The sequence below is a fragment of the Notolepis coatsorum genome (assembly GCF_963971535.1).
Source record: "Notolepis coatsorum genome assembly, chromosome: 9".
Lineage (NCBI taxonomy): Eukaryota > Metazoa > Chordata > Actinopteri > Aulopiformes > Paralepididae > Notolepis > Notolepis coatsorum.
In genome coordinates this window covers 117,450,562-117,474,596 of record NC_140173.1, presented here as the reverse complement: position 1 = coordinate 117,474,596, position 24,035 = coordinate 117,450,562, and the positions used below count along the sequence as shown (strand labels likewise).

The 24,035-nt window shown below is 42.9% G+C and overlaps 1 protein-coding gene across 1 annotated transcript in view; it reads left to right on the top strand.

Annotated features, from left to right (window-relative positions):
- Positions 1-23,212, top strand: part of LOC311234032 (uncharacterized protein) — a 31,572-nt gene extending 8,360 nt beyond the window's left edge. Inside the window, exons 6-8 of the mRNA XM_084321120.1 lie at positions 12,674-12,734; positions 22,578-22,702; positions 23,014-23,212. Of these exons, the coding sequence (XP_084177246.1) occupies positions 12,674-12,734; positions 22,578-22,702; positions 23,014-23,036 (209 nt within the window). The 3' untranslated portion in view covers positions 23,037-23,212. The remainder of the gene's footprint in view (positions 1-12,673; positions 12,735-22,577; positions 22,703-23,013) is intronic.
- The last annotated feature ends 823 nt before the right edge of the window (positions 23,213-24,035 follow it).

The following is a 24,035-nucleotide window of genomic DNA, read 5'->3' as shown; positions in this document are numbered from 1 at the left end:
CAATTGTAATATGTCCAAACGTCAAATCCAAAGCAAAAAGCCAACAAAGATATTCAAGGCCCAATCAATGATCAAAAGGTACACAACTGGATAGCCCCATCACCAAAAATACTGCTTTCATTCCCTAGTTCAGGGGTCGGCAATTAGATCTGGCCACGGGCCAGATTTTCCCCAAGCCGTTGCTTGGCGGGCCAGGATCAAAAACAATGGCTAATTTAATATACTGATATTGAAAAAAGACAAACGTTTTTCTCTGGTCTGCATCCCCTTAACAATTGTGTGTATTGCGCCGTACTGTATTGTACCCATTCTGCAATCTGTTCAATAAAGTTTTCATTCATTCATTCATGAACAGCAGATCAGTTGTTGCAGATCACCGCGGCGGGTGATGGACATGTAAAATATCCACTCGCTGCCCTCCAATTCCAGATTGGTGTTGAATGCAGCTACTTTATCTGCCAACTTGAACACAGTTGTCATCATTGCCTCGCTATTGTTGTTGTCGCCACATATTATGCAGAGAGGACGTCGGCTCGGCACGCAAGAATCACCGACCTGTTGCGATAAACCCGTATTTTAAGTATGGCTCGCATCTCGAACGCGGAAGTGAAAGTGCGTTAGGGACATATACACGCGGCCCGGTGGGACTATTCCATTGGTTCTCCCAGTCCACGTGACCATTTCTAGCATTTCAATTGGCTATAGTGACAGACATGATGACTACCGGTAGATAGATACAGCTTCACAATAAAAGACACCCTGGCGTCCCGAGTGAATATTTCCCGCGCGTAAAATAAATATCATTCTCAAAATAATCTGACGGGCCAGAAATGATTGCTGGCGGGCCAATGTCGGCCCGCGGGCCGCCTATTGCCGATCCCTGCCCTAGTTGATGAGCTTGATACAAGGACTAACACTAGACAACAGATACATCTCAACATCTTCTACGCGCGGTTTGGTGCAAACAGTGGCACTGCTAGCCCAACGGGGGGGCGGGGACGCTCTCTCATTGACGGTACACAGTGTGAGAAGAGCATTTTATGCAGGTGAACACCAGGAAGGCTGCTGGCCCAGATGGAATAACAGGACGCATACTTAAGTCCTGTGCCAACCAGCTAGCCCCTGTGTTCACCGCCATATTTAATCAATCCCTGGCGGAGTCGGTGGTCCCTGCCTGCTTCAAGATGTCTACCATCATCCCTGTACCGAAGAAACCCTCCCCAACATGTCCAAATGACTACAGACCGGTGGCACTCACCTCTGTGGTCATGAAATGTTTTGAGAGGCTGGTCAAGGACCACATTTGTGCCTCCCTCCCCAGTGATATGGACCCTATGCAATTTGCATACAGGACAAACAGGTCCACTGACGACGCGGTCTCCCAGGTACTGCACAGCACCCTCTCCCACCTTGACCGTCAGAAGGGGGGCTATGTGAGACTGTTGTTCATTGACTACAGCTCAGCGTTCAACACCATAGTCCCCACCAGACTGGTGGACAAGCTGATCAAGCTGGGTCTGAGCTCCGCCCTGAGAGCCTGGGTACTGGACTTTCTGAGTGAAAGACCCCAGGCGGTCAGGGTGGGGGGTCAGACCTCCAACACCATCACCCTGAGCATCGGGTCCCCCCAGGGCTGTGTTCTAAGCCCCCTGCTGTACTCACTCTACACACACGACTGTGTGGCCAACACGGTGGTGGTGGGGCTGATCTCGGACAACGACGAGAAGGCCTACCGGGAGGAGGTTGACGTACTGGAACGCTGGTGCCAGGACAACAGCCTGCTCCTGAACATTGGTAAAACCAAGGAGCTGATCGTGGATTATAGGAGAGGACAGCAGGAGACACACACACCACTGATGATTAACAGGGCTACCGTGGACAGGGTGAGCAGCTTTAAGTACCTGGGGGTCCACATCTCAGAGGATCTGACATGGTCAACACACATAGACACAGTAGTAAAGAAGGCGAAACAGCGCCTCTACCACCTGAGACAGTTAAGGAAGTTCAGAGTATCGGGGAAGATACTCCAGTCCTTCTACTCAGGAGCTGTAGAGAGCATCTTGACCGGAAACATCACTGCCTGGTATGGAAACAGCACGGCACAAGACAAGAAGGCCCTACAGAGAGTGGTGAGCTCAGCCGAGCGTACCACGGGTATTGCACTACCTCCCCTGCAGGTTCTATACAACAAGAGGTGCAAATCCAGAGCCTGCAGGATAATGAAAGACCCTCACCACCCCAATAACAGCCTGTTCCAGCTGCTGAGGTCAGGCAGACGCCTGCGAACCCCAGCTACTAGGACAGAGCGGCTTAGGCTCAGCTTCTTCCCCCAGGCCATCAGAGTCCTGAACAATGAACATTGAGTGCCACAGAACACTGAACTATCCACACACAAGCACACATGAACACACACACGACACGCACGCTGTGCACGCTCACACTAGTGATGTGACGATTCATCGATTTGCATCGGTGCGCCGGCATACACGTTCACGATGCAAGTGCACCGGTGGAATAAGTCCGCGCCGGCAAAATGTCAGGCTGAACTCGCGATGCATCTTGTTGTAGCGTCTTTGCATCGTCAAAAACCGATGCATTGATATAATTTCCTCTCATCCACTTGTCAGTAGTGCACTGTGACTGCACACACACACAGCAGATACTATTGCTTCGCTACTACATATAAGGCGAGAGCCGCGTCACAGTTATCAACAAACAGTGGAAGTCGAGGAGACATGAATAGAATTGCTCAACATGCTAACGCTAGTAGCCTCTGGCTAACGCCAGTTAGCCGTTCAGCTAACGCTAAACTATTGTCTAACTAAATTGACTCTGCAACACCAGTACCATTAGTGAGGAGGGGGGGGGGGGTATATTGAAGACGCTTGACAACAGGGGTTCAAAGATAACTTCACATTTATTGGTTATTAATTTCTTAATTATATCGCTTCATGCAATCCATCCAGGCTGGCTCCGTGTTGTTGACATAATGGAGCTGCTACGGTCGGAAAAAAGTATAGACGCATCCTAGTGACCTAGTCTAGTGTGTGACATCATCAACTGTCGACGGCTGCTCAGACGGGGAGGGGCTCTCTCTCTCTCTCTCTCTCTCGTGTGTTTTTAGCTAAAGTGGATAGAAAAGACAGTTTATGCAAAAGTCTTCTTAAGCACCCAAGAGTTTTTATATAAATTGTCTTACAGTAGATTCTTTTATTTTTTAATAATAATATAAGCTGCATATAAGGAATACAACCAAATCCTCTGTCATACCATACAATTGTATTATTTATTATTATTATTATTATTATTATTATTTTGCATCGTGTTGAATCGCATCGTATCGCCCCGAATCGCATTATGTTGCATCAAATCGTATCGAATCGTATCGTATCTCAACAGGGGGTGAATCATATCGCATCGCATCGCCCGGTGCTTCAAATGTATCGTTAATGTATCGTATCGTTGGCACCGTATCGAGATGCACATCGCATCGGCCTCAGTGAGGAGATGCACATCCCTAGCTCACACACTAGCAGCCACTTAACACTTTAACATGAGCGGGCACACACTCATGCCGCACACTTATGGCCAAAAGGAAAGGCCACTTTAAATTAGAATAACAGGAACAGTGTATTGCACTACCAAAGCTACCTAGCATGTCCTATATGCTCTGTAAATAACTATGTACAGATACCGAGATGTCACACCATGTTACCTGTTACCTGTTTATTGCACAATGTTGTTTTTTTATTGCATTCTATTATATGTTGTAACACTGTATTGCACATCGTTGCGGGCAAGACCACCCGCATTTCATTGTATACTTGTATGCCGTGACAATTAAAACTCTTGACTTGACCACCGAGTGCGGTAGTTACAGACCTTTAAGCCTCCTCGGAACCGATATCAAACTGTACTCTAAGGTATTAGCCATCAGACTACAAAAGCATATGACGTCTTTAATTCATCCGGACCAAACAGGCTTCATAAGAGGCCGCCTGATCACTGATAACATAAGACGATTACTACACGTACTAGATGCTAACAAGGAAGACAACACACCTAAGGCGATGCTGTCCCTGGATGCAATGAAAGCTTTTGACAGGTTGGAATGGTCGTATCTATGGGCAGTGTTAGAAAGAATGGGGTTAGGAAAAGGATTCATTGATATGATTAAAGTATTATACAAAGACCCATCGGCCATGATTACAACAGGTACAATCACCTCCGAAATCTTTCCAGTATCACGGTCTTCCAGACAGGGTTGCCCCCTTAGTCCCGGACTATTCGATCTATCATTAGAGCCTTTAGCACAATATATAAGACAATCCCAATCCATAGAACCAATCGTAATCAAGGGCACACAACACAAAATTAGTTTATATGCGGACGACGTAATACTGTTCATGCAAAACCCCAACACCGCATTGCCTCATATTCTCAAGTTGATTGAGGACTTTGGAGATTTATCGGGATTTAGGATAAATTGGCCGAAGTCGGCCTTCCTCCCACTTAACGCCCCTGCAAAAAGAAATATAACCCTCCCAGAAGAGATACCGATGGTAAAACACTTTAGATGTTTGGGAGTTGAAATATTCCCTACCATAAGCCAAACGGTGAAGCACAATTACATAAAAATCCAAAACAAAATCAAATACGACCTTGTCAGGTGGTCAAAACTTAAAAACTCAGTACAAGCACGGATATCAATAATTAAGATGGACGTCCTACCTAGAATCAACTTCTTCAGCTCAATGCTACCGTTACCCCCTCCAAAGGGTTACTGGAAAGAATTACACTCCTCCACATACAAATTTATTTGGAATAACAAACCACCACGTATAAAAAGATCCACCGCACAGAGAAACAAAGCAGACGGTGGTATGGCATTTCCAGATTTCCACCACTATTTTAAGGCATACACTTTAAGACCACTGACAACATGGTTTGATCCCCAAGCATCAGTATCCTGGAGAAATTTAGAAGAAAATATAGTAGCTCCACATAGGCTGAAGGACATAGTGTACACCAAATTATCAATTAAGCAATGCGAACGGAAATTTGGCCCCATAATCACTCATGCAATCCGGATATGGCGTGAAACACACAAAAAAGACTCTATCCCACATAAATGGCATAATCATACTCCCTTATTCAATAACAATGCACTCTTGATTGGAAAACAACCTATAAGATTCCCTAGATGGGAAAAGCAAGGCATACACACATTAGGAGACGTTTTCAACAAACAGGGTTTTTGTAGTTTTGATGAGATATGCAAAAAATTTAATCTCACCAAGTCCTCATATTATTTTTACGCACAGTTATTGGCATGTTTGAAGGCTCACGGTGTTCCATTAAGGATACCAATTGTACACCACAGATACCACAAATTCTTCTATGAAAGAGAGACATCGAGAGGTTTTGTTTCAGATTTTTATCATCAATTACTAACGGCCTCGTATGAAACCCTACATCTAGACTCAGTCTGGAGGAGGGATATACCAGACCTGGAGATAGACTTTGACTGGCAAGAAGCCTGGGCAAATGTACGCCTTGCATCAAGGAACCCGGACCATCAACAAATCAATCTTAACTATATTCACAGGACATACTTAACTCCTATAAGACTGAACAAAATGGGTCTTAAACAAGACTCCAAATGCTCCTTATGTACAAATGGGGACGAAGGGACATTTATGCACATGTACTGGGACTGCCCACCAGTTAAGATATTTTGGAAAGAAGTGACCCAGCAATTGTCAAATCTCTTAACTCTGGATATACCTGTACACCCCTCTGTATTACTGCTGAATGATGTCTTTGAGCATGCAGTACCTCCACAGCTAAAGAGATTGGTTTTATCCGGTATCACAGTGGCTAAAAAGCTGATAGCATCACGATGGTTTCAACCGGAAAAAATGTGCCGTAAGGTCTGGATTCTTACATATCTCGATGTGATTTATCAAGAAATATCAACAGCTAGAATTTTGGGTCTCAATGAATCCAAAATGGCAATGTGGTTAGAAGTGGTGGAGAGAATAAAAGCCAGCATATAATGGTAGTGTCTGGTTAGGAACAAATTATAATGGTTGGATTATCCAATGGGGGGTCCGGGAGAGGGGGGTACGAGCTGGAGCATATGTGTATTTGTATATCCTATTGTGTGTTGTCATGTTTGTTTATGTGTTTGTTTAAAAAATAATAAAAAAATAAAATACAAAAAAAAAAACTCTTGACTTGACTTGACATCCTGTCTGTACAAGGTTACTGACTGAAGTTAATTTGTCAGCTTCAGCCAGCTTGTACAAATTGGAGCTTTACCCCATTGACTTTACATTACTTTGTGGCTAACTAGCCAGAGCTAGTATGAAGAACAGCATGGACTGTGTTGAGAAAGGACTCTTATCGACCAACAACATAATGGGTAATAGGGCTAGGCTTCCAGAAATCAGAACTATCCCTTTAAAGGGGAACTATCTTACTATTTCTTTCACTATTTGGGCAATTTTACACAATTCCTGTGAGTCTATGGAACATATCTGTAAGGTTTAAAAAAATAAAATAAAGAATAAATAAAAATCATTGTTTTGTATTTCTAATCAAGTACTCTAAATCTAAAACAGCATTTTTCCACTTCAAGATTTCAAGCTGTTTTGAGGCTGGGCTCCGCCCATACTCGGAATGCGATTTGAGTGACAGACCCCCACCTGTAGCTCCGCCCATACTACTCTACTAATGTCAAAAGTGAACCTAATACACAAACAAATATGGCTCAAGCATACGTTTTTGAATACAATACAATCCACAAAGGGATGACACCGAAGCAGGTACCCATGCCATACAATTTTGGGTATAGAGAAAAATGACAGGAAGAAAGAATCTCACTCCGTGTAACACACACACACACACACACACACATGGTGCTTGTACTAATGTTAGATTTTCTTGGTGCAATAAACAGAGCTAAGATAACCCCCCCCAAACACACACAAGGAACACAATCATTCATTCGCAATACACACAAGTAGGTCTATATACAATGAAGCACAGAGCCAAGATAACGTTAGCTAAGCTAGCTTTCTCTCTCACTCCGTCTAACACAGACACACACACACACACAGTGCTTGTACTAACGTTAGATTTTCTTGGCGCACACACACGTTAGAGTACCGTAATACACAAACGGATGAATGAACGAGGTCCTACTGCTAATTAACTAATTACGACTTACTGTATGTACTTACTGATTCAATGCTTTCTTTCTGTCCCGAATATTTGGTATAGGCTAGCAGCTTAGGGGTGGGCGATATATCGAGTATACTCTATGTATCGCGGATTGTTCTACCCGAGATGTAGTACTGTACTATATCGCGAACATCAAGTATTAGTTTATATGGCGCCGCCCGTGGCCGAGAGACACTAACGGTAGCTAATAGGCTAACGTTAGTGTACTGGTCCCGACTGTAGAATGGACGGCGGAGCTAATAGGCTAACGTTAGTGTACTGGTCCTGACTGTAGCAGGGACGGCGGAGCTAATAGGCTAACGTTAGTGTACTGGTCCCAACTGTAGCAGGGACGGCAGAGCTAATAGGCTAACGTTAGTGTACTGGTCCTGACTGTAGCAGGGACGGCGGAGCTAATAGGCTAACGTTAGTGTACTGGTCCCGACTGTAGCAGGGACGGCGGAGCTAATAGGCTAACGTTAGTGTACTGGTCCCAACTGTAGCAGGGACGGCGGAGCTAATAGGCTAACGTTAGTGTAGTGGTCCCGACTGTAGCAGGGACGGCGGAGCTAATAGGCTAACGTTAGTGTACTGGTCCCAACTGTAGCAGGGACGGCGGAGCTATAGGCTAACGTTAGTGTACTGGTCCCGAGTGTAGCAGGGACGGCGGAAAAGCGGTCAAAGCGGACTAAAGGGTTAAATCAAGCATTTTTAAGTGCTTTAGAGGAAATGTCAAAATATTGCGATATATATCGTGTATCGCGATATGGTCAAAAAATATCGCGATATCATTTAGAGGCCATATCGCCCAGCCCTCGCTAGCTCCCTTCTTTAGCAACAGCCAGGAAATCACGGCAGCATTATCCTTTGTCTTTGCACAAATCCTAAAATGAACTTGGCCCATTGCTTGTGGAGCATGATATCATTATCACCTTATGTTATGGATGGATCTAGTGATGCACGATATATCGGCCGCCGATATAATATCGGCCGATATGGCAGTTTTTTTACACCGATATTGGTCAGATATCAAGATAGGGCCGATATTAAATATTGTTTTGGCCTTAAATAGTTTCAAAATTATCAGTCATTTCTGAAAATAAGTTACAAAAGTAAAAAAAAAAAATGCGTTTTGGAAAATAGCTCTTTATTTGATTATCATAAAAAAGTGTTTTCTATACAGAGATATCGACATCGGTAAATATCGGTATCGGCCAGAACAGCAATATATCGGTTATCGGTATCGGCCACAATTTTCACATCGGTGCATCACTAGATGGATCATCACCGTTTGTCCTTTTCCTCTTCATAATTAATAGTTCGCCATTGTAGGCGATCGCCCAGCTGATGCATGTATGTACACTAACTAGGGCTGAGGCGATATGCTTATCTCCCGATTCAATACTATCACAATACGTTGGTGCCGATACAATGTGTATAGAGAGGCCAAGTCCCTCCCTTTCCGCTGGACCACCATGAGACCATATTTCACCACGGGTGCCGGAACAAATATTTTGTTCCGCCTTCCTACTTTGCAGTGGCAATCTAATGAGGATAAATATCAATTTGGGAATCAGTGTGGCAATAAAAGAGAACTTTTAACCTTTTTAAAGGAAAACGCCAACATTTTGGGAAATTTGCTTATTTGCCATCTTCCCTGGAGTTAGACAAGAAGATACATACCTTTGTCTTCTCTGTGCATGCATTAGGCTTAGGGAACGCCCGCACCGTTAGCTTAGCTTAGCGTCAGTCACTGGAAGTAGGTTCCTCCAGAAGCCAAGTTCCCAGGCAACTTCAGTCAGTCATGAAATACACTCCAAATACAACTCCAAAACTTTCCTGTAAACATGTTGTGACCTGTGTATTTACCACATGGAGAAATAAAAAATAATTGAATTAGACATTTCCGTTTTCTAAGCAGATATACTCGGAATTTCTTTTTGCCGAACCACTGCTGTCTGGGCGCAGTGATTTCACGCGATGCGGTGCTACGCATCACCTCAAAAGCCCTGTTGTAACTTCCGTCAGTAAAACCAATCTGACTAGTAGCTTAGCGACAGGACATGTAGACTAGACAGTAGCTAAAAAATGTATGTCAGTGAATGTAAATATAGAGGTAAACGAGAACTTAGTTTGCCCCATGCATCATGATGATTATAATAGTCACTACTCGATAGACAACTGTCCATTAGGTCCACTCGGCATGGGGCGTCTTTTCCAATTTATTTTCGGAACATGGAAAAAAGTTACAACCACTTCTGGATGTGTTAGCGCTGAGAAATGTTCCTCGTTGTGCACTGTCCTCTTCATCCGATATATGAAGCCTTCCGATCATTGATGGCAGCACAGAGTCCCATTCATTGCAGCAGAAGCACTCTATTTCTGTTGGCATGGATTGACATGATCCACATTTGCACCGTGTCTGTTCTGACTCTCCCCATGGCCCCAAGCTGTTCTGCTTCATCCTCACGTCTTTCCCGGTCAGCTTCCAAAACACGTAGTTCCTCCTCTGTGTATTCGGGTTAAAAAAGATAAGCTTCTGGATCTTGGTTTGTCCAGAAGTATTCATCATCCTCTGAGGATTCCTCTCTTTCAAAGTCGGCCATGATTAGCAGCAGTCAAGTCAAGATACTATATTAGCTAGTCTATCTGATGATATCCACTTCACTCAATGAAAGCGTGTCCTGTCGCTAAGCTACTAGTCACATTGGTAAACACTGGCCGCCTCCCTCAACGTTAGAAAGTAGCACTGGTGACGTAGAATGACTGCACCCAGACAGGAGCGGTTTGGCAAAAAATAGTTTCGAGTATATCTGCGTAGAAAACGGAAATGTCTAATTCAATTATTTTTTATTTCTCCACGTGGTAAATACACAGGTCACAACATGTTTACAGGAACGTTTTGGAGTTGTATTTGGAGTGTATTTCGTGACTGACTTAAGTTGCCTGGGAACTTGGCTGCTGGAGGAACCTACTTCCAGTGACTGACGCTAAGCTAAGCTAACGGTGCGGGCGTTCCCTAAGCCTAATGCATGCACAGAGAAGACAAAGGTATTGTATCTTCTTGTCTAACTCCAGGGAAGATGGCAAATAAGCTAATTTCCCAAAATGTTGGTGTTTTCCTTTAACACTTTCAGTGCCCAGCAGGGGGCACACATTTAGTGCTTGAATGCCCACCATCCACTTCAATGTTAGCATTAATATCGCCTAATCTATGTTTTAAATTATGGCTATGTGTCTAATCTGCCCGTCGCTTATCAATGACTCATTTTCCAGTCAACATTGTCGAAGCGGATTGTTTTTTTATCGGTTCATTTCCGTTTTATAGCATTTTGAAACGCCCTCGTTTTCAAGGGGGAAAAAAAGAATCCGTGATAAACGCCCTGTACTGTAATATTCTAGAATGTCATTTTTCGGCCTATTTATGAATCGTTTTCAAATAAACGCTAGATTATCGATAGTATATGTGTACGTATGCACGCTGATTATCTTAGTTCCTGATCGCTCGCACAGTCAAACAGCCATATCACACATGGGAAAAGCTTATATCTCCGTGAAAACAGGTCTGATTATCCTAAGACTGGTAAAATAGATTCCTTACCTGAGATCAGATGGTATCCAAATGGATTATTCCAATTCCTGATCGCCATTCCAAAAATCAATCATTTTATTGATCCAACGCCACATACTGTAAAATACATATTACACGCTGTGCTGAGGCTCCACAATGACTGGGATCATCTCCGGTTACATGCGTGAGAAGTAAAATGTGGATTCCGGAGTATTTTTTTCTCATTTTCATTGAGTCCATTCTAAAAGGGTGCATTACCATCTGGGTGACGATAGGGGGCGCTTTTTTCACATCTGAGCTCCTGGTGGAGCTGGTTTCCCAACGGTAGACTCGGTTGATGAAATATGAATTCAGATCGCTAATAAAAAAAAATCACACTAATTGTCGTGATGGGCATTCAGGGGGCGGGCTGCTAACATGTGTTATGTCGTGGTGGGCATTCAAAGTGTTAACAGGCGCCCCAAAAAGTGGCCATTTTAGTTTTAGTTTGAGGACTGCATACTTTTTTTGCAAACCAAAATACTATACTTTATACTTATAGCACATGCATAAGCCTGGTCTCTTTTGAAAGATAACATTCTGAAGTCTCAGGTACAATAAAGAAAGATCACTTTTAGTGCTAATGAAATAGAGTAACATAGGTCTGAACTTCAGTTGTAGAAAAACTTGTTACTCAAGTTTTTTTCTAGTAGTTGCAATATCCAGAAGTAGTATTTCCAAAACAAAATGGTATGAGCTGGAGTACATGTCCAAATTCCATAAACATCCGTTCAGAAATGAGTGATTAGGAGTGATTTTGGTAAACTGTACCAAATCATTGACTGCAATGCATTCTGCACTTTTTTCTCGTCTTGTTTTCACTTGTGACTTTTCACCTAGATCCCTGATTCGCAGATCCCCACGTGGGGTATCATTAGAAAGCCACAATCATTGGCTACAACCCTGTTCAATAATTTTCCAGATCGCCAAATGATTGACGGAGCTAGAGCCCCGGGAGTCGGGGGTGGTAATCTGACTCTGCCGTGTACATATCGAGAACCGCTGAACGGATTTTGTCGCCTGAAACGGCAATCGACAGGCAACAAATAGGGTCATTAATTCTATATATATATTGTATTAAAAATAAATCGCACCGATCTGACTTTTTCAGTCCCGATACCGATACCTAGGTTTGGGTATCGGCCAATACCGATACCGATCCGATACCCATTGTTAAATTTTTTTTTCCAAAAAGTAAATTTTTTTTCACGTTTTTATTTTATTTTATATTAAAATATTTTTTTTTTATAATTGTATAGGATCACAAGTGTGTTTTTGATTTGTTGTAAACAAAGACAGAAAATAAACTTCATTCATTCAATTAATAAACTGTATGCCTCACTGTCACTGTGTGGAAGAGACTGGGATCATTCTTTTGTGCAAGGCTTGACTTAAAACATTACTTTCCTAACTTAGTGAAACTAAATGTAACAAATTAACACATAGATATAAATGTACTGAATTGTTATTTCTTGTTTTATATAAAAAAATTAAAAAAATATCAGATTTTTCTTTTTTTTACCGATACCCGATCCAGCTATTTTACTGATATCGGCGGCCGATACCAATATCGGATCAGTGCATCCCTACTCAAGAGGGCCCACATGTGGGCCGTTGCGTGTTAAGAGGCTAACTTAGAATTGCTATACTTGAATTGTGAATACATTTTTTCCCCACCCCTAACACTAATCCCAGGTTAAGACTACAGTGTGAGGAGTCATGTACATACACACACACACTAACCCCAGGGTTTAAGACTGAACAGTGTGAGGAGTCATGCACATACTGTACATACACTACACATGCAGGGTTAACAACGTGTGTTTCTCTTCTCAGGTCTGGATCCTGTTCAGAAGCTGTTTCTGGAGAAGATCAGAGAATATAACCATCACAACAGGTAGAGATAGAGGAGAGAGAGAGAGAGAGAGACTGTATTTTATTGTGCAGCAGGAAAACACAGTTACAACTGGCAACAAATAACATACACCTTGTCATGTACAAAGGTCTGATGACCATATAGAACAGGGGTCAGGAACCTTTTTGACTGGGAGAGCCATAAAAGCCAAATATTTCTAAATATATTTCATTGAGAGCCATATAGTATTTTTAACGTATAATAAATTAAATATGTCTTACTTTTAATGCGACTTCTGGTGCTGCATGGTTTTGCTGATGGCCTTGTAATCTGGTTCATACGTGGTGAGGTTGAGCTTCATGCAGGCGTTGAGGCTTCCATCAGTTAAACGTGAGCGTAGGTTGGTCTTAATGTTCCTCATATGCGAGAATGACTGCCCACATGCATATGTAGAGCCAAACATGGTCAATACGGCAATACTCACGCTGCATTGTGTGGTATGTCACAGGAAGCTCGTTCCAAGTTTTAAGAATCAGCTGGTCTTCAGGTTGAAGATTTTTTATTTCTGTCCACTTGTGTTCCCTCGCCAGCTCTGCTCGCTATATCTTCAGCTACAGATACTATTAGCTGTATCTTCAAAACGAATTTCTGTTTACTTTAAAATGACACAGTATTATTAAGAAATATCACAAGTATAAAAAAAAAAAAAAGTTTACTCAAAGATTTCTGGGGGCCATATGCTGTCACCAGAAGAGCCATATATGGCTCGCGAGCCATAGGTTCCCGACCCCTGATATAGAACAGGGGTTCCCAAACTTTTCAGGCCGGGGCCCAGAAAATAAGGCGTCAGAGAGCCGCGGCCCAATGCACATCGTCTGGCTTTTTTTTTTTTTTTTTTGCCAGGCGATTGATTTTTTAAGCCAAATATCACTTCAATCCTATTAAGTTAGTTCAAGTTAGTTATTCATTTATATGTGCTATTTATGAGAGGGCTAACTTGTTGCAAAATAATAATGATAATAATAATAGCCTCATTAAAATACTATTGTTGCTTCGGTTGTTTTCAGCGTTTTATGTGCATAATCTGTTATTTAGTTTGAAATGTTCGTTGAAATAAGTAGATTTTTCGTTTTTGTTTATTTATTAAGTTAATATAAAACCATATAGTCACATTTTAGAATACAATAGAATAGAATTTTAGAATACAACTAGAAACACTGTCCTGGCCTGCTTCTAAGTTCAGTAAAAAATAAAAATAATAAAAATAAAAAAAAAAATAAAAAATATTTTTTTATTTTTATTTTTATTTTTATTTATTTTTAATCATCTCGCGGCCCACCCGTGGCTGCTCGCGGCCCACCTTTGGGTCGCGACCCCGACTTTGGGAACCACTGATTATAGAATATAGCTGGAGCGGGCTGTACATGAAACCAGCCCGTCCAGTAGGTGCGTTAACACAATGGCGCCCGACCACGGAGATCTCCGTGTTTCGATTCCACCCGTTATGGACAGAAGCACAGATATATCCGTGGCAAGTTGTTTTTGCTTTTATTCCATTTTAATAACCTATTCAAGGTCGGCGAGCGGCACTGCAGATGTGCCCTACTCTTTGAATTCGAGAGTGCAATACCGGCCAGATCCTCTTAGGGGCGCTATCGCGATAATGCAGTGTGCCCTGTGGCTGAACGGAGCATTATTTTTTTTTACTTTCAATGGAGTTTTCAGTTAGCTCGATTCTGGATGTGCAGCATGTAGCTTGGATTACGTTTTCGATTGCGGATTTCACTATGCAATAAGGAGATTTATCATCAGCCAATGGACATATCGATCTACCAGATGGCGATCGATAACGGGGAAATGCTCGGGGGGGATCCAACCGGCTCACAGTAAGATCTTTTTCATGTAAATTACAGCCCGATCGAGCCTTGTTATGATACGATAGGCCTATGTGGCTACTTAGACGAACACGGTTATTGGTAATCAATAATAAGAAACGACGTCCCCGTCCCCCCCTTTTCATGCATACATGCTTGAGGATCGTGCCGATCATATGCAGTTTAAGTTTTAACTGTAGCATCTGTATAACGGAAATGCCATTGGATATAACGTTTATATTCACGGCGCTATAAAATGAGAACGTATTGATGAGAAAATTATTTCTTTAATCCATTTAAGGGACGGTTTATGGTCCCAATTGACAATGAGAATGGACAGATAGCAATACTATAAAGTATAGATTTAGCTCTACAAACAGCCCCACATCTGTTTATATTTGCCGGTCCTCTAGAGATTTATTAGACGCATCCTGAATGGCCCTGAATGTGTTAAGCACAGGTCCTGGCAGGTAAGAAACAAACGAATGCGTTTTTCCAAAATAGTAAATGATTATTTATTATAGAATATAAGGAAGGGAAATAAAACCCACAACAAATGAACAAACAGGGAAAAGGGTAAGGGGAGAACAAACAAGATAATTATAATAAAGTTGAGCACCAGAGCACTAGCAGTTGACACCAGCCAACTAGGTTGGCACTGGGAACCACCCAGCCATAAGACAATACAGATATATATATTTCCACTTAAAAAGTGGCAAATGGCTTTGAGGCCCACAACAATAATATATATTCTGACACAATGGTTAATCCACACAGAGTGGCAAACAAAGTACACAATAGGGCATCCACACACACTGGCAAACAAAGGCAACCTCCAAGCTCTGGTCACTGGCAACTGACACAGAGAGGCGCCCAGGTGTGTGTCGCATGCCAGGCTTTATCCACCCGTCCCTTGTTGAGGCGATTGCCGTCAGCTGCCACTCATTAGGCAATCAGCACTCCAGAGGAGGGACGGGCGGCACCTGGCAAAGGGAAAAAGAAAAGGAAATTAGTACAATAGTACCAAGACACACACCACATATAAATAACATAATATTACATATACTAACCTGATGTTCACATGGTGTCATAAATACAGTAATAATGATAATGACCAACCCACTTACCCTAGGGCTGTCTTAAATACTTCGAAGCTGTGTGTGTGTGTGTGTGTGTGTGTGTGTGTGTGTGCGCGCGCGCGTGCGTGCGGACAAATACACTGGAGGAAAGTAACCCAGCTCAGCACTGCCCAAATTATATCATTACTATTGCCTGTTTGAAGGATATCATCCTTAAACACATATACACCTACATGCCTTGTAGAATTCCACACATAGGAAAGAAAGATACTGGGATGAATAAACAAAATAGGAAATAAAATGTAGAAATGCATGCAATACATAAATAAATATGAATCTCTATATATGAAATAGAACATTTAGATAAGGTGCTACTGAGATGTTTTGGTGAGTTCTTTGTTTTTTTGTGGAAGTAGCCCTTCTTAAAAATGCATGAACATTCACTGATAATTGGTCTGTAGTGGAGTCTACAAGGTCTACATTGCCGGACCATGTAGAATCCGGACCTTGTAGACTGACATAATTCTGTGCATAGTTTAGTCTACACAGGCCATATTTCAAATAATCAAAATCTTACTTCATTCATCTTAAACATTCTTGATTTTGGGGATTGGTAGTTCCCATGAAATCTGAAGTTGTTCAAACGACAACAGCGATCCACCTTGTATTAAATCACACAGCCGAGTGAAACCACAGTCACGAAAGGGGCTACTTAATTCATTAATCCAATCCACTTTATTTATAGAGCACATTTAAAAACAACAAAGTTTACCAAAGTGCTGTACAAGTCCCACAACATAAGATAAAAAATAATAATAATATATATAATATTGTAGGAATGCGGAACAAACAGACTGCCAGACGGTTGTTTAGATGCAATACACGTAACGTGTCATGTTTACTTCCTACTTCCTTAATACAAACTAATACGTCATCACGTCAACCCGTGTGACTACATAACGTCAATGCCCTCTAACCACACCCTGTGCATAACAATGAACATGGAGGTGACAGAATATGAATGTGAATTCTATTGTCCATTATTGTCCCCCACATGCGCCCCCCCAGAATTCACAAGAACTGGCAGCATGAGCCGTTGAGGACCCCGTAAAATCCTGCCGAAGCGGCTTCGGGTGTCCAGAGTCTGTGTAGCGACGGGACCAGTTACCACCAGAGGGTGGTCTGAGGACTTAATGGCCACTGAAATGTGGTCCGGTTTCCCTCCTATTTCGACTACAAATGACTTGTCCCCTGTCTCCAGAACACGAAAAGGCCCCTCATATGGTGGCCGTAGTGGCGACCGATGGGCATCATGGCGGACAAAGACGTACTTTGCTGTATGGAGATCCGGTGGAATATAAGCCTGGGGCACAATGTGCTGTGACGTAGGCACCGGCCTAAATACCTTGGCATTGTCCAGGAAAACAGACCGTTGCTGGCCAGCAGACCAAGGCGTTGTGGTGTTGGGCATGAAATCCCCGGGGACTCGCAATGGCTGCCCATAAACCAGTTCGGCTGAGGAGGACTGAAGATCTTCCTTAGGGGCTGATCGGAGGCCCAGCATGACCCACGGAAGTCTGTCAACCCACCCATTGTCCCGAAGACTGGCCCTGAATGCGGCCTTCATTGACCTATGAAACCTCTCGCACAGTCCATTGGCTTGAGGGTGATAAGCCGTTGTACGGTGCAGCTTTACCCCGAGACCCTGGGCCACAGCATTCCAGAGCTCCGATGTAAACTGAGGCCCCCGGTCGGAGGTTATATCCGATGGAGCACCAAAACGGGCAACCCAGGTGCCGATGAATGCTCGTGCAATGTCGGCAGATGTAGTTGAAGATAGTGGCACGGCCTCTGGCCAACGGGTTGTCCTGTCAATCATGGTAAGGAGGTGGGTGCAACCGTGTGATGGTGGCAGTGGCCCAACCAAGTCTATGTGCACATGATCAAACCGCCTTTCAGGCACATTGAAAGGGGTTAGTGGGGCCTTGGTGTGGCGGTGTACCTTGGCCCGTTGACACTCTAGACAAGAATTAGCCCAATCCCGAACATCCTTTTTAAGACCGTGCCAGACGAACTTGGCTGCCACCAACAGCTGAGATGGTTTCCTGCCCGGGTGAGAAAGGCAGTGAAGGGCGTCAAAACACGCCTCCTCCAAGCGGCAGGGACAACAGGGCGAGGCTGCCCAAGTGAGATGTCACACAGGAGCGTAGAACCAGTGTCATTAAAAGAGATGTCCACCAACTGAAGACCTGTATCGGTGGTCCTACATGCCTGGACGTCCTTGTCGGAAAGCTGATCGGCTGCCATCTGTGCATAATCAATCCCGAGGTGGACCGTACTGATGATAGCACGAGAGAGACAGTCGGCGACAGGGTTGTCCTTCCCGGCCACATGTTGGATGTCTGTTGTAAACTCCGAGATGGAGGACAACTGGCGTTGCTGGCGAGCGGACCATGGCTCTGAGACCTTGGCCATAGCAAAGGTCAACGGTTTGTGATCGACAAATGCTGTGAATGGTCGGCCCTCCAACAGGAAACGGAAATGCCGTACCGCCAGATAGAGGCTGAGGAGCTCCCGGTCAAAAGTGCTGTAATTGCGCTCACTGGCTCTGAGCTGCCGACTAAAAAAGGCAAGGGGTTGCCAGTGACCATCGACTAGCTGCTCATACACTGCATGTACTGGCGGGCCTGCAGTCGGTATATAATGTTCCACACCGTGCTTAGCTGTAGCTGCTGAAAAAGTTGGCATGGTAAGAACTGGGAACTCCGCCAACATACTCGAGAACTCAGAGGCAGTAAGGGTACTGGACAGCCTTGAGGAGCTAGAACCACTGAGTTCACATGGGAATGAGCTAAAAGTCTCTGCGCTGACCAAGCGCCGGTTTTTAATGTCCACCAGCAGCCCATGGGCACACAAAAAATCTGCACCTAACAATGGGTTAGACACCTCAGCGGTAACAAACGTCCATGAGAAATGTCCCTCCAAACACAATGTCACATGCCGTTCACCATAGGTCCGTATGGGACTGCCGTTGGCCGCCTCTAGTGGTGAACCCCGTACTCCGGCTTGTATATCCAAAACAGATGCGGGTAAAACGCTCACAGTGGCCCCAGTGTCGCACAAAAAACGCCGCCCAGAAAGTGTGTCTCTAATAAATAATAAACTGCCTTCATGGCCAACACTCATGGCAGCTAGCGGGTGCTGGCCCTCTCGTTTCCCGACCCCTTGGCATGGGGGTAGTTACATGGGGGTAGGCATTTTCTAGCCTTAGAGCCAAACTGTGCATGGTAGAAACACATACCTGTGGGCTTTTGTCTCTGGGCCGGGGCGGGGGCTCTGGACAGGGCAGCAGCAACAGCAGGTGGCAGAGAGTCATCCACCTGGTACACAATATTGTTAGCCACCTGACACTGTTGTGTAGCAGAGAAAAACCTATCAGCCTCTTTAGCCAATGCCCGATAGTCTATAATGGGAGAGTTAGCCAAAGCCGACCGCACTTGCCATGGTAGCTGCTGCAGAAATAGCTCCTTAAAGATAAAACAAGGCTTGTGATTGCCTGGTAGTAAATCCAACATTCGATCCATTAGCTCCGATGGCTTAGCATCGCCCAAGCCCGGCAAAGACAGTAGCTGACGTGCACGCTCAGACTCCGTTTGACCAAAAGTTTCCAGCAGTACGTCTTTCAGTGTGTCGTACTTACTATCCTCCGGAGGATTCCCGAGCAGATGTGCTACTCTGGATGCGGTAGCCCCGCCGAGCGCCGATACCACGTAATAATACTTTGTATCATCCTCTGTTATCCTCCGTATAGCGAACTGCGCCTCCGTTTGCGCGAACCAAACAGCAGCCTGCTGCTCCCAGAACTCCGGTAGCTTCATTGCTACAGCGTTCACAGCAGTGGCGTCGTTAGCCCTGGGCTTCCGGGGCTTTAGCCCCGGATGTTTTTCTCCTAGCCCCGGACCTTAAAAAAAAAAAAAAAAAAAAAAATTACATTTTTTTCTTTTTTTTTTATTTTTTATTTTTTTTTGGATGTCAGCATCCCCATTGTCTGTGCTGAATGTTTGTTAGTGTTTGGTATTTTTTTTTGGTTTTAAGTACTTTGAATCCATTTTTAGTAAGTAGTTTTCATTTGATCCTATAATTTTTTCATTCACCGATTTGTGGACTTTTTTTTTTGTATCCTGAAAGGCGCCTTATAAATCAAATGCATTATTATTATTATTATTATTATTATTATTATTATTATTATTATTATTATTATTATTATTATTATTATTATTATTATTATTATTATTATTGTTATCATCCAGGAGGGAAAAGACACTTTGGATAGTAGGGACTGCATCTCTGCACTTTGCAACTGTGATCTCCTCTGGCAATAGTTGGATATTGTAATGTGTGGCAAGGGGTTGCAGCAATTCCACTGAGAGAAACTGGTCTGAGGCTGGATAACATGCCTGTGTATGCCTCTCATAAGTTGTTATCCAACTCACGAGAACCTGCTCTCAAGCTCTGGATAGAACAGTCTCTGTCTCAGCTGATCTCCTGATCTGAGGTCTGAGCTTGTGCCACAAGATGCCATTACATATGGCCTTTGTCCTGTCATACATGTCCACTGCCATCTCTGAGGTGCGATAACCTTTGAGTGTGTCCTGCACTGTGCTTTTAAATAGTACAGATAGGTATTGAAGATGTGCACTTTAACGCAGCAGCACCTGGAGCCCATCCATACCCATGTCCAGTGTCCACTGACAAAGACATGCTCATGATACTGTGATAAACTATAATAAGCTTTAATCGAACCCTGGTTAATTTCATCGGATAGTCCGGTTGGTTTGGGGTGGTGTGAAAGCTCATTCACTCTTGCAAGTGAACCCTGCATTTGAGATGTGAATGCAAAGTGGACCAAAGGCAGGAAAATACCCCAAAATCTAATATCTTTTTTATGAGACTTTTTTTTTCGATTGCTTAAGCATGATTTTTAAAACGGGGCCCGGTGTTTCAAAACACACAATTAGCACAACCACACACACAATTATCAGAACACCTCAGATCCTTTGCTAAATTAAACACTTGTCAAAACCATACACTAATTTAAAAAAAACTACATTTTGTTACACACGTTTTATGTGACTTAATTCTGTTTGAACCAGTTACTCACACTGCTGTGCTTAACCTAAAACACATTTAGCAATTCTACTTCTCAGTGATTAGAGTACTGTAAGTGAAGTACGCAGAGAATGTGCAAATATACAATAAATTCACCAAACACTACACAAGACCAATGCTGTAGACTGATGGAAATATAATTTATTTATCTACATATACCCAAATCAATGATGCAGACTGCTGAAAAAAAAACATTTTCTCTCCATATACCCAAATCAATGATGCAGACTGATGAAAATATAAATGTTCTCTCCATATAACCAAATCAGTCAACATTTCAACATGGAGAATCACAACAAAACATGTCCCAGTTTTCATGCTACTATGTGCATAACACTGTAAGCTCAGCAAATATCAGACAAACATAAAATACTGTATCCAGTAGGCCTACAGGTTAAAATTACAGTAAAACAAAAACAATTTTGAAAAAATTTAAATAGAGTACAGAAAATACTAGACATTATCTCTTTGCCTAGCTGGATCTGGCAAGATAATTTTTTGCTCTGTGTATTGTTTTGCAAAAAGTGTGAGGCTGACATTGTGCTTATAGAGGTGCAAATCTGGGCCTATGTTTTGCTCCTTGAGTGTAAGGTTTTGATAATTGTGTAATACTTTTGATTTGAGTGTTTATGCAATTGAAGAAAACTGTAAAGACTAGAGATGAACTGTTTATTTCTTTTGTACATAGGCTGTGCATATGTTTGTTTGTTTGTTTATTTGCTTATGTGTATGATTCTTAACTGTTTTTATTTTGTTATTGGTGTATATGTGTGTATGTATGTACAGTATATGTATATATATGTGTATATATGTATATTTGTACTCCTGTTGGGGCCTCTTGGACCAGATCAATGTTTTATCTGGCTAAATAAAGGTTAAATAAATAAATAAGAAACTGATGATTTGGTCCTGTTAACTTTGAATTTTCTATGGGGACTGCCCAGATCCCTCTCATGGACATGGACCTCACTTTGCGAACCTCTAATGATTCTAGTTCTTCAGTATTCATCTCTAATTACTCTAAAATTGCGTATTACTGTGTTTAAAAAAAAAAAAAAAAACCCTCCACCCCCCTGGGCTGAAGCCCCCAATGTTTTCTAACCCTAAAAACGCCCCTGGTTCACAGACATGTTTGCTTGTTCAAAAAATGTAATCCAGTCTTTGGAAGCGTCCAAAAACGAACGTCAGGGTCACCACTGTAGGAATGCGGAACAAACGGACTGCCAGACGGTTGTTTAGATGCAATACACGTAACGTGTCATGTTTACTTCCTACTTCCTTAATACAAACTAATACGTCATCACGTCAACCCGTGTGACTACATAACGTCAATGCCCTCTAACCACACCCTGTGCATAACAATGAACATGGAGGTGACAGAATATGAATGTGAATTCTATTGTCCATTATTGTCCCCCACAATATATATATATAATTTTTTTTTCCCCCCGGAGCTTCGAATTAAAATCGAAGCTCGGCCCGAAGCTTCGATTGCCAAAAAAAGCTTTGAAGGTCAGCCCTATGTACGTCACACACCTGGAGAATCAATCTGGCGAAGCAAGACCTCTTCATCTGTCTGAGAGCTCTGGAGAAATTCTGTCGCTGCCAATTGTGTCGCTGCCATCGGCACAGTTATCCCACTTTTTAACAAGAATTTCTTCCTGCCAGATAGATGAATGTTCCATCAATCCACTGGTCTGACCTCTCCTCTCCCTTTTCTCCTCTTCTCTATCCTCCTACCCATCTCTCTCCTCTCCTATCAGGATGTGTGGTGGACCAGTGGGGGCGGGGCCGGATTTTGAGAGGAGCCTATCGGAGCGGAAAGCTCGGCTCCACAAGCTGTATGGAGGAGGAGACCTAGACAGCTTCCCTCAGTTCAACTTCCCTGGTGAGAGTGAGTGAGTGAGTGAATGAGTGAGAGAGATGGAGGATAGCAGAGGAGATGGCGCAGAGAGATGAAGAAAGGAAAGAATACAGTAGAGAAGGAGAGGACGAGAGATGAGCGGACAAGAGGATAGAGGAGGAAAGATATGGAGAAGAGAGGATGGAGAGAGGAATGTGTGTGTGTGTGGGGGGGGGGGTTCTCATTGGTCTGTTTTCGCCCCAGCCCTAGTTAGTGTATATACGCGTACATGCATGAGATAGAGCCGTGTGTCTCAGTCATCCAGCTGCTGACCACTGTTTCCCTTCTTGTTCTAGAACCTAAACTGGACCAGGACTAAACTGAACCAGGACGCCAACAACACTACCGCTCCTCTCTTCTTTCTTCTCCTCCTCTACTCTCCATTCTCTCCATTTACTCCTTTGAGGAGAAGAGAGGAGTTGTTTTGAGTCTGATATGTCAGATATGCAATTGGAATATAATAAGAGATATATATATTATTAAAGCTGCACTTGGATTACAATGGTCAGACTGACTGCTGTGTCTTCATACATACTAGTAATGTCATTATATTCCAGATGCAAGCTAATATCCTGGTTAAGCTCTTATTCAGGATAGAGTTTTATTTTTTAATTTTTTTTTTATCATTCCATTTGGGCTGTGGGGGTTGCTTAATGTCTGAAGGAGTCGACTGAAGGCTTCTTGTCCTCTGCAAAAGCATGCAATTGGTCCACTGATGGATACATCTTGATATTTGTCTAGTCTAGTGTGTTCATTAGATGGGTGAAATACTCTTTCAGTGCCTCTGTGCCTGTTTTCTTAGGCAGTTAGCCTCTGGTATGCGTGCCATTAGCGTTAGCCACGCTTCTAGGCCTATTTTCTTTTGGAAAGAATGATAATTTTTTTTTTTTCGACTAAGAGGTTGGCAGTCGACTACGGCTCCTTTCGACCGATTAGTCGACTAATAGGGGTCAGCCCTAGAGTGTTTATAAGCACATTCATATTTGAGATACAAGCTAATATCCTGGTTAAGCTTGTATTCAGGATACAGTGTTTATATGCACATTAATATTCCAGATACAAGCTAATATCCTGGTTAAGGTCTTATTCAGGTTAAGGTTTTTCTAAGCACATTAATATTCCAGATACAAGCTAATACCCTGGTTAAGCTCTTATTCAGGATAAGGTGTTAATATGCACATTCATATTCCAGATACAAGCTAATATCCTGGTTAAGCTCTTATTCAGGATAAGGTGTTAATATGCACATTCATATTCCAGATACAAGCTAATATCCTGGTTAAGGTGTTAATATGCACATTCATATTCCAGATACAAG